At 36.6% G+C, this 17,468-nt stretch overlaps 2 protein-coding genes across 6 annotated transcripts; one reads left to right on the plus strand and one right to left on the minus strand.

The window, feature by feature from the left end:
* Positions 1–2,068: 2,068 nt before the first annotated feature.
* LOC114718574 (clathrin interactor EPSIN 3) lies at positions 2,069–10,132 on the plus strand. 2 transcript variants are annotated; one of them, XM_028903930.1, is made up of 14 exons: positions 2,069–2,375; positions 2,993–3,096; positions 3,354–3,405; positions 3,596–3,675; positions 3,752–3,830; positions 4,266–4,349; positions 4,502–4,647; positions 4,895–5,239; positions 5,584–5,625; positions 5,742–5,834; positions 5,915–6,120; positions 7,271–7,452; positions 7,972–9,214; positions 9,324–10,132. In XM_028903930.1, exons 2-14 carry the CDS (start codon positions 3,062–3,064, stop codon positions 9,749–9,751), a joined length of 3,015 nt encoding a protein of 1,004 aa, XP_028759763.1. In that variant the 5' UTR covers positions 2,069–2,375; positions 2,993–3,061; the 3' UTR covers positions 9,752–10,132. The 2 variants fall into 2 exon arrangements, with proteins under 2 accessions (XP_028759763.1, XP_028759764.1); XM_028903931.1 differs by having other exon boundaries at positions 2,997–3,096.
* A 965-nt stretch (positions 10,133–11,097) lies between these two features.
* Positions 11,098–16,756, minus strand: LOC114718580 (2,3-dimethylmalate lyase). Of its 4 annotated transcripts, XR_003737831.1 has the most exons (10): positions 16,344–16,756; positions 15,383–15,594; positions 14,909–15,190; positions 14,579–14,701; positions 13,623–13,767; positions 12,837–13,057; positions 12,360–12,396; positions 12,131–12,264; positions 11,505–11,604; positions 11,098–11,405 (listed from the first exon to the last, which is right to left on the minus strand). XR_003737831.1 is itself a non-coding variant. In XM_028903941.1 (9 exons), the coding sequence occupies exons 1-8, from the start codon at positions 16,711–16,713 to the stop codon at positions 12,146–12,148; spliced, it is 1,509 nt and encodes a 502-aa protein (XP_028759774.1). In that variant the 5' UTR covers positions 16,714–16,756; the 3' UTR covers positions 11,098–11,604; positions 12,131–12,145. The 4 variants fall into 4 exon arrangements, 3 of the variants coding, with proteins under 3 accessions (XP_028759774.1, XP_028759775.1, XP_028759773.1); XM_028903941.1 differs by having other exon boundaries at positions 11,098–11,604; XM_028903942.1 differs by lacking the exons at positions 11,098–11,405; positions 11,505–11,604 and having other exon boundaries at positions 11,693–12,264; positions 12,837–12,934.
* Between the last annotated feature and the right edge of the window lie 712 nt (positions 16,757–17,468).

Here is a 17,468-nt window from a genome sequence, read left to right on the forward strand (position 1 = left end):
TAACCGGTCATTCTTTGATGAGAAGTGATATACAGCTAATTAAAATTCATGAAACCAAGAGCACGCCAGAAAAAATTCATGGAAAAATGAGACTATGGGGTGTTTGGTTATTACCAGAAATATTTTTTCCTAATTTGAGGTGAATTATTTTACTATTTATTTCATACAACATAAAATTATTTTTAAAATTAAGGTATGTTTTTATTCAAATATTTCTACAAGTGATTATCTTTTAATCAATTTCGACAAGAAATATGAGGCAAAATTAATTAGTGGAGATCATAACATACGTCAACTCATTTCAACTCATTTTTGTTTTTGGCCGGTGAACTCATTTCAACTCTAGATAATGATACCAACAACATATATGCCCTCTAATTCTGTTTATAATATTTCTTTGATGTGTTTTATCATAAAAAACTTAAATTTCGTTTATTTCGTCTTAAAGTTTAATAATCTTATAAAAAATTTAATGATGTAATTTATAAAGGGATTAAGAAAAAACCCTTTCTCTTTGTTTTATAAATAAAATAAAATAAAAATATGTTAGTAGTATGAAAGCTAATTAGCAAAATAACTATCCGGCGCTTCTAATATCCTTTTGATCAGCATCAATTAGCACCTGAAGAGGAAATATTGTCATTGAGTTTTTTTTTAATATATTCCTGTAGTTCTTAATACCGGTTCTTAATGTGAGATCCAATTAATTAATTTAAATAGATTAAAAATATTAGTTAAATTGGTTAATATGATTTTTTTTCTAAAATACCATAATCTTCCTCTTTAATATCTTTTGTTCCTTTTCTACTTAATTATTGTTAAGGAAATATCAATAAGACTAATTTAAAAAAATTAATAAACAATAAAAATAAGTCTTATATATAAGATTAATGTTAATTTTTAAATTAAATCTTATATTAAAAGTCAGAGCAGAATGTTTTTTTCCCAACCTAACGGGACTCTAACGCCAAAACTCAGAAGACGTGTCTGGCTGTCACGAAACACTAGCCCGTATCAATATATATAAATTGCATGGCAGGGTATATTAATACTTGACTTAGCTTCTATATTGTACCCCCTGGAATTTTCATTAAAAAATTGATTATATCAGTCACATCACGCATTACATATTACCTCCAGTTTTTAATATATGATTCTGTTTGACTTTTATTTTGGTCCTAAATATAAGAACCCAATTCACTTTGTCTCTCATATTTATATTTTTCTCCAAAATAACCCTTTTAACAATGATAGTTCTAGTCAATACATTTGATTAGCAAGGATATTTTAGGAAAGACAACGCCTATTTAAAACAAATAACTAACTCAACTTACTTCCTTAATCTTCTCAAATTAGTCAACTGGCTCTTATAATTAGGACAGGAGGTAGTACTATTGAAATATTGTGTATTTTTTCCCCGATTTTTGTGATAAAAAAAGAAATTATGCCATTTACGTATATAAAGCAGCATAATTCATGTAATATTATTTACCCCAAAGCAGATCAGATGTTAAAACTGTGGTCATTGCACAATAAAAAAGTGACACTGTTTTATAATCTTGACCTTTGATATATAAAACAAAAGACCTGAGTTTTCAAACGTTCCCTTGAAGATATGAATGGAAAATAGCTGGAGAACGAAAGCCGAGTATGAATATAGATTTGATTTGCCTATTACGTATAACCAGTCAACTTTGGACAATAAATTATCGTGATGAGAAATGGAAACTTCCTAATTATTTTGACCAATATAAAACGAATTAAAGAAATTGGCTGTATCCCTTGTGTATAGAGAAATAACGAAAAATAAATAAATAAAAATATTTAGATAAATAAAAGTTGGCGCTTGTGTTTCTGTCAAAACAGGTGAGCGATTCATTCAACCATACAGCTTTCTGGATGGCATTCGCTCGCACAAACATCATTATTGCCCAGAGGCTTTTCCAAAAGCATATAATTATAACAATACATGCATATTTTTGATAATTGATAAATAAATAATAACAATAAATAATTCTCCATAAAAAATGGAAAAGGTTTTTATTCCTCAATTCTCTGCGTGTAAGTTGCGCTGTCTTTCTCGTCCTTTTTTCTTTCGTTTAACTCCGAGTTTGTAGAGAGAGAAAATTGAAGAGAAATAAGGGGATCCAGAGCCAGCCAGCCAGCCAGCCAGCAGACAGCCCAGGCACCCTCATCATTCTCTTTCTCGGTGTAATATGGTTGTTTGAGGGTGAGACATCATCGAATCGCAATTCCTAGAGCTCCTGTGTATTGTGAATCCCTCTTATCTCTGGTGATATCTGTCTTGTTTTCTCCCCCTCACTACCATATTCATTTTCCGCTTCCTGCCGACAAAAAGCGCCCGATTGGATCAGGTTCGATCTCATTTCGCGTTACTCAGATCTGGTTTGGATTTGATTTTTTCAGATTTCAATGTGTTCGATCCGATGCATGTGTTGGACATATTAAGTTTAATCATTGTTACGATGAGTCTCTTCGGTCTGAATTGGAATACCTTGTTATTTGGGTTTGATCATGTAAATGGTGTATTGTTTATTATCAGTCTTTCTTTCCTTGTTCATTGGTGGCTTTTTTGGATCAGTATAAAGGCTGTGCTTTTCTCATTTCTTTGTCTGCTGTCCTGATTTCCCCTTTTGGTCTCTCTTTGTTCTTTTCAATTCTTTTTGTCTGAGGAAGTTGTAGGTGTTCTGTCTAACCCCCTTCCGCTCTCAAGACTTCATATATTTCACGTCATTTCATCAGTTTTGGTATTTTACGATTGAAAATTTATGACACGCGCCGGGATTAACTTTATGAGATGTGATATAGGATAATAGTCCTATCTGGTATTGATCCATTCAGATTCTCACGAGAGTTATTACTGGATTGCTCTGATGAGTCATTCTCTGTAGTCAAGCCTTTTCATATGATCAATGTTTTATTTGATTGAGTTGGGCGTTCAACATGTGTTCAATTTTGATGTTGCATTCAGGCAGGCTTTATTTAAATAGGACAAGTTTCTGTGGTGCTGGCTCATATATCATACTGAACACCAACTACAATGAAGAAGGCCATTGGTCAAACTGTTAGAGACCTGTAAGTCTACTGTTTGTCAATTCACGGTTAAAAAATGACACGGACCTAATAGCGATTATCAGTTCCTAATATGTATGGATTCATGCCGTCTGCAAAATCATACTAATTTATATTTTCTAAACATAGAATAATTTCGGATTCTTACTGAAAAATAAGCATTTTCCTGGACTATTTATGATTAAATTTGCCATTTTTTTTAATGTTGTTTTGGAATTCAGTCCTATTTTATTCTGCCTCACTCCATTGTGTTGTTGTAGTAAAAGAGAAGTAAATAAGAAAGTGCTGAAAGTTCCTGGGATCGAACAGAAGGTGAACATTTTATTCTTTTGACATTCTTTGTGAAAGTGTGCAATCCATGTTTCATTCTCATTATTGGTGGAAGGATTCGTCCAAAGCCTGACAATTTTCTATCGGAATTTTTCATCATATTGAAGATTTCATAGTATAATTTTAGAAGGAAATTCTGGATTAGGTTGATCCTTCTATCTTCTGCTTCCAGGTTCTTGATGCTACCAGCAATGAACCATGGGGTCCTCATGGATCACTTCTGGCAGATATTGCACAGGCAACCAGAAATTAGTAAGCATTTACTTCTACTTTTTTGATGCTTGATATTGTAGTTTTTCTTAGAAGCTCATATTGACCGTTTCTGCAGCCATGAATACCAGATGATTATGGCAGTGATCTGGAAGCGGATTAATGACACTGGCAAGAATTGGCGGCATGTCTACAAGGTTTCCATTGAACTTCTATTTTAGTTGAATTTTTTCATGAATGCTTGCTGCTTTTCTTATTCCTTTTCCAAAACCGTAACTATGCACTATTGCTATGCAAAGACACTGCACGTTTTTCATTTCCCCAAAAAAATATGGGAATATGGAAAGTTTTTATAGCATATTAATCTGACAATTTATTGACTTATAGTCGATAAATATTAAATTGTATCCATACGCAGGATAACAAATAATATTACTATAAAATTGATTGTTACATTCCAAAGAGTTGTTCATAATAAAGAAATTGAGAATACATGTTTTCACACATTTTTTAAGCTCTTTAATGTGCTGCGGTGAATAGGGTGAATGCATTCCAAGGACATTTTGTTTTACACAATTTGTTGGTTTTAAAATGTTCTTATAGTTTTTGAGGTTAATAATGTTGATTAACAGGCTTTGACAGTTCTGGAGTATCTGGTGGCTCATGGGTCAGAACGAGTTATAGATGAGATCCGAGAACATGCCTATCAAATATCTGTAATTTCTTCTTCCTGGATTCCACTTGAAGTTACATTGTTCTTTAACAATTGTCATGCAGATGGCCCTTTTTTTTTTTTTTTTTAAAAACTATTTGTAAATTTCGAGTGCAACTTGATATGATGGTAAATGCCATGTGAAATTGTCAACAGACATTGTCCGATTTTCAATATATTGATTCCAGTGGAAGAGACCAGGGCAACAATGTTAGGAGGAAATCTCAGAGTCTTGTCCTCCTTGTGAATGATAAAGAAAAGATAATAGAAGTTAGACAAAAAGCTGCTGCTAACAGAGATAAGTAAGTCTGCTCACACTACTTGATTTTGATTTGTGGCTTGGTCATTTTGCTGCTTCTGCTTTTAGCTAGTACCTGACATTGCTATATCAGGCATTTTATTTTCTTTTGGTTTAGAAGATCGATTGGTTTTCCATTGAAACTGTTGGTTTTCAGATTATAGGTCTGGAATCACAGGGTCTAATGTGCTTTAGATGTAAGTATATCTGGGTTTCTCGTACCTATGTAACTGTTGTAAATGGGTTGCCAGGTTTCGAAACACTTCAACAGGTGGAATGTATAAGCCGGGGTCATATTCTGGCAGTGGAGGTTATGGTGATAGATATGATGGTGATCGATATGGAAGCAGGGATGAAGATAGATATGGGTATGGTTATGGCAGAGAAAGAGAATATGGCTACAGGGAAGATGATCGGTATAGTCGTGATGGTGATCGTTATGGCAGAGATAATGAAGATCGCTATGGTAGGGATGGTTATAGGGATGATGAATACCGGGGTAGAAGTCCAAGCACTGATGATTACCAGCATGGCTCAAGAAGCAGGAGTGCTGATGGTGACCGTAATTATGATGATGATGGCCAACATTCATCTCGGTGTGCCCGTGTAACTGAATCTGATTATTCATTCTGTAAAGTTATCTTTTCAACTAATGTGAATGAGATAAAATGTTTTATATATATTACTCTAAATGTTCATTTAGCTCTGGATCCTTCCCTCCTTGATGTCATCTAATTTAAAACTCTTTCTGAAAAAAGCTGTCATCTTCCTTTTATGAAGAACATTTTTGGGCTTTTGCTAGAAAAGGATATGCAAATGCTCTGCTCTTATCATCAGGATTATGATATTTTTCTGGGACAATAAAGAGAAATGGATCATAACATACAAGTAAAGAGAGAGCATGGCTTAATCATGTACTTAATCGTTTATGTCCTTTCAGAGGTAGCAGTGTGAAGGCTGAAGATCGTTCTCTGGAAGCAAGGTATATTCCCCAATCAGCTTACACTTTATTCTCCTGTCTCTTTTCTATCATTTTGTGCCTGCTTTTATATTCCGTTTTGGTATTATTGAGATTGATCATTCACTGTACAATGACAGGCTGGAACGCAAACTTTCTGAGCAAAATGTCGGTGGCCCTCCTAGCTATGAAGAATCTGTTAGCGAATCTAGAAGCCCTATGCATGGTGAAAGGTTTGAATTTTATACTTGACATGATGTACTAAGCACCGAGAACAGAAAACTGTTACTAACTAATATTTTGCTGAATGCAGGGATGTAGAAGCTTCAACAGCTGCTGTCCCAAGGGGTTCTTCTCCAAATGTAAATGATAATATGGCTCAAAATTCTGCTCATACAGGATCTTCTCCTCATGTAAGCAATAATCCAACCCTGGCAACTGCTGCTGTTGGTGTTGCTCCATCTGCAAACCACGAAGTTGAGAGTTTTGATGAATTTGATCCCCGTGGTCCTTTATCAGGTATGCAACGTTCTTTCTAGGATTTTTATTGCTTCTAAGCAAGTTTGTAGCAATTTTGCTGCCTATTTATGTGGTTGCAACTTGCAAGTGAAGCAAGATAGGTTCTGGTATTCTTTCCCTGATGAGTTGACTGTCTTCTAGACTTTTGTCATAGTATTAAGTTATACTTTATGGAGTGGTATGCACACTCCACTATCTGCTGAAATTATGGATAGATCTGAAACTGCATCTTGCTATGCATCCGGTAATGAAGCAGGATTCCCAAATCAAAGAGGGGTAAAAGTAGCTGTTCTCTAGTTAAGATGGCAATTATATTTGTCATATGTGTATAGAGAAAACAGCATGTGATGGATTACTAGACTATAGACTTGTTGGGATTGCTTTCAGGGAATGTTCACCTATATGGCATGCGGCATGACGGCGCAGTTGATTTGCACTTTTTCCTTAGTCTTAATATGCCATAGGGAATTGAGAAACCAGGGTGAGAAAGATGAATGGATATTATTGGTGTATTTACTCTCTTACACTTTAGTCTTATTTATGGGGGAATAAATGGAGATGAGTACATTGAGCCCTTACCCTAATACGTAGGGCTACAAATGCAATTGATATGTACATTATTGTAGACACCCCCCCCCCCCAAAAAAAAAAAAAAACTTAAGCTGGATCATACGCAAATAATCTGTATCAAGCTTTGTTACGTACAAAGTTTTAGAATAATTAGGGTCTTCTAGATACGGTGGTGGGCCATGTGCCAGGTTTGGGCGAAGGAGTTTTCAGCTTAACAGCCACGAAGAGCTTAATGATTCAGAATACTTAGGCTGTAATGAGCCACAGCTGAGAGGACGTGCGGCTGGAAGGGATAGCAATAGGCTCCGATTCCTTGTAATATTGTCTTTTTTTTCGGGGAATAGTAAAGAGTAGTACAATAAAGTTACCAAGTATAATGAATTGTTAATATTTACTCCACAAATGTGGACTTCAATATGTAACAGGAATTATCATTGGCAGTTATTTGATATTTTGTAAAATCTCAATTTCAAAATTGATGGTCATAAAGAGCTTGCATTTTAACTTTTGAGATCGATTTTTTTGCTGGTAATATTCACGAACTTTCACACTCTTAGCACATCTTTATGTTTCTTTTCAGCTGCCCCAGCTGCTTCTAAAAATGTTGAAATAGACTTGCTTGGCTCACTTTCGGAGTCATTTTCTTCTCCAAATGCACTGGCTTTAGTGCCAGCCACTTCAGCAACCACTGCCCTTGAAGCCAATGCAAGTAATGGTTCTGCAGCTCCCTTTGCAGCATCTGGGTCCAACAACATCAATCAGGTAGGATTTGTGTGTGGCTGCACTTCTAGTGTACATAGGTGTTATTTTTTTTTTCCCCTTTGTCAGTTGGACAAAGCACTTGATATTTTGTTCATGGATGATGGATGGTTATAAAACTGCTTATTTTTCCATATAATGGGTGAATTTATGTTGGCGGATAAATCTCTATAAATTGTGTATGATGAATGGGTTTGGTATTATTTTAACTTAAAGAAAAATCTATTTAAAAAATATTTCTTTTAGCAAAAGAATTGAAAACTAGAAGACATCATGTCAAGTCACCAGCAATATTAATTTCAGTCCTGTTTGTGGTCTGCAATGAGTTTGATCTTTAGTGAAGGAGATCCGATTTGGAAATTGAGAGTGTCTTCCATAGATGGCTCATACAAGCACATATGCTTTGAATAATTCTTAGATGCTTTAATGCCTTTGTGTGTGAGACGTCCCTCTGTTTTCTTGTCAAATATTAGTCCTTTTGTGATTTTTGTCAAACTAATATTGTTGGATGACTTTTGGCAGCCATTTGAGGATCCATTTGGTGATTCACCTTTCAAGGCTATTCCTTCTGCAGAAACTGCTTCAAATCAACCTCAGACATATCAGAGTTTTGAACCATCCCAATCAAGTGGTCTTACCTCAGAAAATGTCTCGAACTTTGGGTTTGGGGATTCATTCTCTGCTGCACCACTCTCTGCGCCTGGTGCCCCTCATGCGCAATCTTTCTCAACAAGCTCCCAGTTCTTGCCTCAAGATTTGTCAGCTCCACCGCAGGAAACTGATATCCTTGCAGATATTCTTCCTCCAGCACCATTACCTGTGATGACTTCACACCCAAACGTATCAACTGCTGCTTCCCAACCTTCACCTCCATCCTTCTTACCCTCAACTGGGCAATCTGCACCAGAATCTTTTTCTGTACCAAGCAGTCAACTTGCGCCGCAAGGTTTCTCTGCTGCAACAAGTCAACCTGGACACCAAGCTTTTTCAGTTCCCCCTGGCCATCTTGTCCAGCAAGCCTTTCAAGCTCCTACAAGCCAATCAATGCAACCTCCTTTTTCAGGTCCAACTAGCCAACACACCCAACCTTTTACAACTCCTGCTGGGCAACCTCCACATCAGACCTTTTCGGCTCACACTGGCCAACCTGGACAGCATGCATTTTCATCTCCCAGTGACCATTCTACACAGCCACCTTTTTCTGCTCATGGGGGTCAACCTGCACAGCCAAATGTTAATCTACATGGTGGATTCAACTCTCAGGCGGTATCTCTGACTCCACAGCCTCCAAACATCTCTCAGTCCCAAAATAGACATAATGGACAGATCGGCAGTGAGAGCTTCCTCCCACAAGGATCCACAGCTTCTATTCCATCATCGATGGTCTCTCAAGCTCCAACAGGACAAGATTCACAGAGTGCAAACCATTTTCTACAGCAGGGAGGATCTACTGCTCAATCTCCATTTGGCCCTGCATCACAGCATAACAGTGGGAACTTTGTTGCACAACAGGGCACTGCAGCTCCCTTTGGCTCATCGATTACCCATCAACCACAAAGTGTGCCCGGGGGAAAACAAAATGATGTTTTAGGTAGCTTACCTGGTTCATCTGGAGGAAGTGCTCCTAATGCTTCATCCTATGCTGTTTCTTCGTCTGGACCAATTGCTGTAGTTTCTCTGCAATCCAAGGACAAGTTCGAGACAAAATCAACTGTTTGGGCAGATACACTAAGCCGAGGACTGGTTAACTTGAACATATCTGGCCGTGAGTGATCACACCTTACCAAGCTGTTCTGATTTGATGTTTCTATAACCTGCTTCACTTGGAACACCTCATATGCTTGAATAATTGATTTTATGCTTTTTCTATGCAGCTAAAATAAACCCCTTGGCAGATATCGGAATTGACTTTGATGCCATTAATAGAAAGGAAAAGAGGATGGAGAAGCCCACAACCACCACTGTAACATCGACTGTGAACATGGGTAAAGCTATGGGATCGGGCTCAGGAATTGGTCGTGCTGGTGCTGGTGCCCTCAGAGCTCCGGCTAACGCGATGATGGGATCAGGGGCGGGCATGGGCATGGGCATGGGCATGGGCAATGGTCCTGGTGTTGGTATGGGTATGGGCGGCTATGGGGGCATTAATCCATCAATGGGGATGGGGATGAATATGGGGCAAGGAGTCCAGATGCAACCTCCTACTGGTATGCCCCCTGGCTCCAACATACCCGGTAACTATAACCCCATGATGGGTCCAGGTGGTTACCCTCACCAGCCATATGGCGGTGGTTATCGATGAAAATGAGCATCATTTCTAGATTGCAAGGTAAAGTATTCTTACTCCGATTGTTTCACTCTACAATGAAGAGATGGCGTGGCGATACTGGTGCAAGTGTGCTACTACCTTGGTGGTCAACATTTTGAGATTTGATTTTAAAGCACTGTATTTTTAACAAGAGTTGTAATTTTTTGTAGAGTGACCCGGTGTGATGTATGTTTATTGTTCAACATCTGCTTTTGTCATTCTTTTTGGGGTCACACGTTTCTATAGGAGCTTTGGCTTGTATTGAGTACCAGTGAATGATTAGAATAACCTCAGGCTACTGTCCTTTTGGTTCGTTCTTCATTTTTGCACACCAATATGTGGTGTAAAATTAATATATTCTTTTTTCATTTATTATTACTACTACTACTACTATTACCTCCGATCCTTAATATAAGACTTTATTTGATTTTTATTTTGTTTAAATATAAGATTCTAATTCACTTTATCTTATATTTAAGTTTTTTTTTAAAGATAATTCTTCTAACAATGATAGTTCTAGCAAATATACTTGATTAGTAAGAGTGTTTCAAGAAAGATAACATATTTATTATAAATAACTAACTTAACTTGTTTTTTTAATCTCTTCCAATTAATTGATTAGTTTTTATAATTAGGATCGGACATAGTATTATATTTGTAATTTTCGGCTGAACACAAGTAGGTGGGTGACAAGATTTTCACGATGGAATGCTGACTGCAAGCAAGCACTTACAAACTCTCCTTCGAACATTGTAGATAATTGGACTCCTAAGAAGCAGCACAGTTGTTATGAGTCGGATTTCCAGCTTTGCCTCTTTCTATTCATCTTGCGGCAGAGGAATTGCCAAATACTTCCGTAGTCTCTTATTTTAGAATTCATGATTCACAATTTCATCTAAAGTTCAATTCCTCTAAAAAAAAAAAAAAAAGAATTCAAAACTCCTTGGCAATCAAACTTTTTTAAATTTTTGACACTGGATAAGAACTGGATTTGGTTGAACAAGTAGCAGTGAGAGGGCGTAAAATCAATCCAAAGTCCAAACTACTAATTTTCCCTACCTTCAGTGAGAAACACTGATCCATGGATTCATTATTAGGCAAGCTTCTACTCGTTTTTCAACATAAAAAATTCATAATTTGATCTTGCCAAATTCTGCGGCACAACGAATAAAAGCTCAATGACTCACCACGACATCTCTCCCGCCAACCTAGGAGATGGATGCAATACATACGCGCGCGAAATATATGCACGGGCGTGCGTGTAGATTTAACTTTGATGGCGTAAGATCTTTTTTTGAAAAAAGAAATTTTGTGCATATACTTAAGAGTTCAGGTTTGAATGGTAAAGTTGGTTAACGATAATTAATTGTTAAACAACGGAAGCTTTTCCAAGTATGACGTGAAAGTCGATACTGAGTCAAAAGAAAACATGACATGATTTCGTCCAGCTGTGCCTACTTGGACATGCTTTTTAAGAACCCTTAAACTGCAGCAAGCTGACAGATTGCGCATTGTTTGATTCCCCGCATCAGTTGTGCCATGAGTTAAAGAGCAAGGAATCAAGAAAATGCAGATAATCCACCCCTTCGAGCCGCCTTATAGTTTCATCCGTTTGCAAAGGGTTACACCCCAAAAGAAAACAGAAAAACTGAAAACATGGTATCATTAGTCCGTGTAATCTCTGGGACTCTCGAGTGTAGTTGTAGTGAAAGTTACAGGAAACAATCGAGAGTTGGGGTTTAGATACCTGGCCTCACTTTAGCCCTTCAAACCCCCATGGGGTGCCTTGAGCAGGCTTTGATCATCCCAGCCTACTTTTATTACCATTATTATGAATCTAACGAAACCTGGGACAGCATCATCAACAGATAAAGAATAAAGGCCAGAAGAAGATGGCAAGCAGGCATCGTTAACTCTCAATAATAATTTTTTTTTAAAAATGCTCTTGCCGTCATATTTGTCAACCACCATTTCAATTCAAAAACTTGGGTCCTAAGTGGTGGCTTAGGAATAGTTTTTATCATAAGTTAACATGCCACATTAGACAAAATCCTACCCCTTGCAATACCTTGTTAATAATATCTAGTTCTATGACCATCTAAACAAGAAAGCTTAAGTTCTTAAACAAAGAATCAAGTTTAGCTTTTCTTATAATTTCTACACACAGTTTCAAAAAAAAACTAGATCATCTCCTTGTTGAAGGAATAGCATTTACTAGATAGCAAATGCAACTACAATACCCTGGGTACGTAGATGTTTTTCAAGTTGGTCATTTACTTCAATAATAAATGAATCAACATTAATTTTTCAACATGCTATGATGAGGTTTTATCCGATTTGATTTAGCAAAGCCAGCAGTCCAGAACAATATACCATGGGAATGTAGTGTCACTCCAGAAATACTTGAATTCTGTCACCCATAGTGTCATTAAAATCCAACAACTGTTTGCCCCCAACTTCCCCTGCTGCATCATCCAACAGTTCTTTGAGATTTACGCCCCCCAGAGCTGTGGAAAGTTGAGACAGAAGTTGTCAGCTTAGGTTGCAAACCTGGAATAGATATCAATTTATACTGTATTACGGAAGAATTCCTGAATAGTACCTGGAACTATATTTGTGACTCCCTCCAAGAATCCCGCCTGTATGTATGATGTGAATAACGGGGGGAAAAAATCAGCCAAAAAACGAAGAAAGAACAAAGAAAACTTTTTCATGGAACAAAACATAACAAGATACAAGCAATCATATGAAACTTAAGATCCGCCTACTTATTGAGATGAATAGAACATTGACCATAGAGGAAGTACTTGCAGAACTATATATGACCAAAAGAAAACAAGGAGATCAAGATATGGGTGCTTTACATGCCCAATAGAGTAACATATGTTAAACTAGAAATAAGGAACTAAATATTAGCTTCTCAAAGTGATTGAGTAGATGGGTAAGAATTACAACAATTTTCAGAAATCAGGATTCATAACGCATCTATTCCAGCCTTAAATGTAAGGTGTGACAACATAATGAAATAATAAAAATTATTCACATGCAAATCCATCTCTGGAAGCACAAGCTGACTTACAGGAATCCTAAGATCAAGTTTCTCAAATCCATCTCTTCCTGTTATTTTGATTCTCAGAGACCGAGACCAGATCCTTGAAAAAGGGTCCTTTGAACCATCTGCACCATAGTTATTGTACACATCAGGGGTTATAACTTCCACAATGGGTTCTTGAGAACTTTGACTTGTCTCCTCTGTATGAACTTGATCCTTCCTTTGTATACTGTAGACGCTACTGCTCACTATCAAATAACTGCATACAATAAGAATGCAATTGTGGAATATATATTTATTTACATGCAATGTGAATATCAACAATATGCAGTGGATCTTTCTCTTCGACTGCTTATATATTTGCATTGAACTGACATGGAGTTGATGCAAGGGTGGTGAGATGGATTCTTCATGAAAAGATAGTTGATTAATTGCCTTGACAATTAATTAGATGTTTTTTTCCTCAATAAAGCATGATCAAACATATCCAAGAGAATATTTGCTCCACACGAACAGAACTCTCCAGAAAGTTCACAAGATTCTGTCCAAGATAATTATTTATGCAGATGAACCCATGGGATGATTCTATTATCAGCAAAAGAACTTCGCCTTCGCACACATTTATGGAAGTAGAATGCTGAGTCAACATATATAAGCACAAAATTATTTGAAAAGAAAGCAAAACAAGAATGTACAGTAGAATGATCTAAAAGTAAATTTAGAGATATATATCACATTCACATATGAGAAGCTTGGCGCCATTGCTTTATTTGCCTCTTAAGACAAGCATTCTGTAACAGGTCTTTCACTAACCTCTCGTTGGCTGATCCAGGCTTGTAGCATAACGCTTCTCTTCTTCATAGTAAGTATTGAAGCCTAAGATATCCTTAATTTCTTCAAAAGATGGCATGGTTCCAGGAGGAGGAATACGACCTCCTCTAATGGCAGTCAGGGAGTCCTACAAGTTTAAGTCATTGAAATAATTTATTCTTAATTACTTTACAAAAAAACAAAATCATCCTTTAGTCTTGACGAAACATTGAAAGAGGTCGGATAGATTGCCAAATCATGAGCTAAAAAATTTGCTATATATAATAGGTTCAATTTCATGAGTGTAAACAAGCACGACAAATGGACATAATAACTGCTCAACGCCTCTAGTCTCAACTCAATCCTGAACTTGGTAGCACTTGTGAGGGGCAGACATGAGGTCCAAAATTCTTCATGCCACATTAGTAACTGGACAATTGACCCCATTACTATATTTGCAAGATTTGAAGTCATTGTAGATTGACCTCATTTAGAACATCCCCAAAACAGATAGATTTATAATCGCAAAATTACTCAGTTAAAAGATCCCAAATCATCAACCCCTAGGAGTTCTGATAAAACTATTCTAGCTTCAAAATATTCCCTACAAACATTACAGTACAGCAATTCCTTCTTCGCTTTAGATAGATTGTCTACTCATATTTTTGAGAGGGAACAAGAGAGTATCGCTGCAAATAAATGATGCCTTATAATACACTCATTAATTAAACTAAAGCATGGATTTGGAATTTGGCATCTCCATGCACCCTTAAGAATGTTAATTTTAGATCAAGAAAATAATGGTAACAACTTATTCAAGATGAGTATTGGGATTTCCTTCTATATGTCAAATATCTTAAGATATAAATAGAAAATTTTCAGTTAATTTTATTTGCCAATAAGCAAATTTAGTAACTTATATTGTTTCTTAGAAAAAGGAGAGGAAAAAGGCATGTCACCTGCATTGCCCGTATAGAAACACCAATCAAAGAAAGTGGATATGCCACAAGTTTGTAGCCAATATCTTCAAGTTCTTGAGGATCAAGTATTGGTGTTTTGCCTCCTCCTTCAAGCATATTGGCCTACACAAGACTACAAGATCTTACAATAATGCATACATTTTTCCTGATGGCTTCACACACACAAACAAACTACAATTATTGCTTAATGCTTACTAATTAAAAATTCTATAACTACCTAGAAGCTTTTACATATAAGAAATGATTAAAATATTTTTTTTTAATAATATATATTTATTAAAAAATTTGATTGCAGACTGAAAAAAATACCATTTTTGGAATAAGGGGAGAAACTTCAGAAAATGCTTTCATTTCCTCCTTTGATGCCAATGCATCAATAAAAAGAACATCTGCTCCAGCATCAGCGAAAGCCCTTGATCTTCGGAGTGCTTCATCCAATGACACTGCTTGACGAGAATCAGTTCGTGCTACAATGACTATATCAGACCCACTCTCTATTCTAGCATCTACAGCTGCTTTAATCCGCATCACTGACTCCTCTCTGGATACCACTTTCCTTCCTTTTGTGTGGCCACATGCTTTTGGAGATACCTAGCCATAATTATCAGGAAAAACTGAATACTAAAACAACAACAACAAGCCTAATAAAGGAAACAATAGAATAAGTCCATGACATAAGGAATACTAGGATTGATGTTAGAGACAGATACAAAGAGAATGGAGATAATTATTAGATCACCACAAAACTCTTCCGGAATAAAAACATGACATACAGAAAGAAACCTGATCTTCGAGAATGATTCCAGCAAAACCAGCTCTAATATAACCCTTGACTGTCCTTTTAACATTCATTGCATTCCCATATCCATTATCGCCATCCCCAATGACAGGAATTGACACAGCTTGTGTAATCTGTTGACCCTGATCCAACATTTCTCCATAAGACATATAGCCTGTATCTGGCAACCCCAATCTGGAAGCTGATATTGAAAAACCTAACCAAAGCACAGGCAAGAAAAGTTAAGTTGCTGATCCGCAAGCTAAAACACATCTCGGAATTCTGAAGTATAAAGTAGTTAATGAGGTTGATGTTTATTGATACTGTTAATCTGCTTCCTACCACTTGTTTATCTTCAAATGTTCTCTAAGGCCTAGATTTGCCATTATACCCTTTTGGCAGGAGTATGGCTCTGTAAAAACAAAAAGCAATTATACATTTTACAAATAACAAAACTCAAGTGCTGTGAACATTTTGAGTTAGAGAAGATGAATCTGAAACGAGGTATAAGGCGACATAATCTGAATTTACGGGTAATATAAAGGCTAAGCGCTGTAGCAGTGAAAATGGCAATTTTCCAAGCTTTTGAAATCCAAACATCTGCAAAATGACACATTTCATATAATGGCGTATTAAAAAGATCAGTTGTTAAATCGACACCAAACAATTAAAATCAACTAGCTCAAAGATGGGGAAAACTTAAAAAGAAGCAAAGTAATGAGTAAAGCCAATTGAAGAATGAATATTGCGGAGAAAGAAGCCACTTAAAGATGTTAATTTAGAATATTCCATAATCACAGATCTTTTACTCTTTTAGACGCCTTCTGATTCTCAAGCAATCTAACTAGTGACCTATGGTCTTGAATGGTTCCCATCTATCAACACACAGATCAATAACTGATATCCTCATTCATTGGCCAGAAATAATAATAACGAATGAATCCTCAGATCTTGAGAAGTGAATACCGCTGGTAAAGCAGTATCGGAATCCAGCTCTTTCAACTAGCTTCGCACTGAGACCATCGAAACATGCAGGGCCTTGATGAACTCCTGGCGAGTCGAGAAGGCGGCGAAGTACCTTTACTGGAGCCTCGTTTACAAAGTCCCTGTCAGACGAGCAAGCGATGAAGGTTCGACGATGAAACCGGTTGAGATTACTGGTTGACTTCTTGTGTATCGGGTGGATGAAAAGAGAGAGCGAAGGAGATGGCCGAGGACATCCAGCTGAAAATGTAGGAAGTTTGGAGACCGCTGGTAATGAAGCACATCTATGGGGTGAAGGGGCATGAGGATGAGAAACACAATAGCTTCTGCTGCTAACTATTGAACCCTCCATTGTTTCTCACTCTCTCTTTTGCGCTCTCCCCCTCACGCTAGTGACCAGATTTTCTCTGGTAATCCCGGATTTGCTATGGCTTCTCTCCGCTGACAAGGTCCCTCCGCTGCTCTCCTCTACCCAAAACACTGCCGTTTTGGGTGCAAAATGAAGGAGCAGATTTTTTTTTTTGTATTCCCTTTTTTTTGTATTTTTGTTTTTTTAAGCCAGTCACTAAAAGAATATTTTATAATACTGAATGTAACAAAAAATTATTTTAAGATATTTGATGCTTATGAAAAAAATATTTTAAGATGCTAAATGTATCAAAAATATTTTAGAGTATTAAGTGTACCAAAAATTATTATGAGACATTAGGTGCTATCAAAAAAATATTTTAGATGCTACTAAAAAACTTCAAAATACAAAAAAAAAAAAAAAAAAAAAGCAATCAGCTCCTCTCATTTTGTACTCAAAACGGCAGTGTTTTGGGTAGAGGAGGGCAGCAGGGACCTTGTCAGCGGAGAGAAGTCAGGTCCCTCGGGGATTAGACAGTTTACCGTACTTTGCGTTAGCAGGGAGACTAAATTCGTGACGAAATTACATTTAAGACCCTGCAAAATTCATACAATCCCGTCTCCATCTTTGAATATTTAGTTAAAAAATCTTTTGAAAATGACCAGAAAATATTTTTAATCATATATATTAAAAATATTTTTATACAAATTTTTTAATGTGTCGTTTTTTAAGAAATCATTATAAATTTAAAAAATAAA

The sequence above is a fragment of the Neltuma alba genome, unplaced genomic scaffold (assembly GCF_004799145.2).
Source record: "Neltuma alba isolate B1F8T4 unplaced genomic scaffold, ASM479914v2 tig00011851_pilon, whole genome shotgun sequence".
Taxonomy (NCBI): Eukaryota; Viridiplantae; Streptophyta; class Magnoliopsida; order Fabales; family Fabaceae; genus Neltuma; species Neltuma alba.

Excerpts from the sequence above, each read along its gene's own strand:
- LOC114718574 (XM_028903930.1), top strand. The coding sequence starts at position 3,062 with ATGAAGAAGGCCATTGGTCAAACTGTTAGAGACCT. Across the intron at positions 3,406-3,595 it reads TTCCTGGGATCGAACAGAAG|GTTCTTGATGCTACCAGCAA; the intron begins GTGAACATTTTA and ends TTCTGCTTCCAG. Across the intron at positions 7,453-7,971 it reads GGTCCAACAACATCAATCAG|CCATTTGAGGATCCATTTGG; the intron begins GTAGGATTTGTG and ends GACTTTTGGCAG.
- LOC114718580 (XM_028903941.1), bottom strand. The coding sequence starts at position 16,713 with ATGGAGGGTTCAATAGTTAGCAGCAGAAGCTATTGTGTTTCTCATCCT. Across the intron at positions 14,702-14,908 it reads CTCCCCTTATTCCAAAAATG|GCCAATATGCTTGAAGGAGG; the intron begins GTATTTTTTTCA and ends AGTCTTGTGTAG. Across the intron at positions 13,058-13,622 it reads CCTGGATCAGCCAACGAGAG|TGAGCAGTAGCGTCTACAGT; the intron begins GTTAGTGAAAGA and ends GTTATTTGATAG.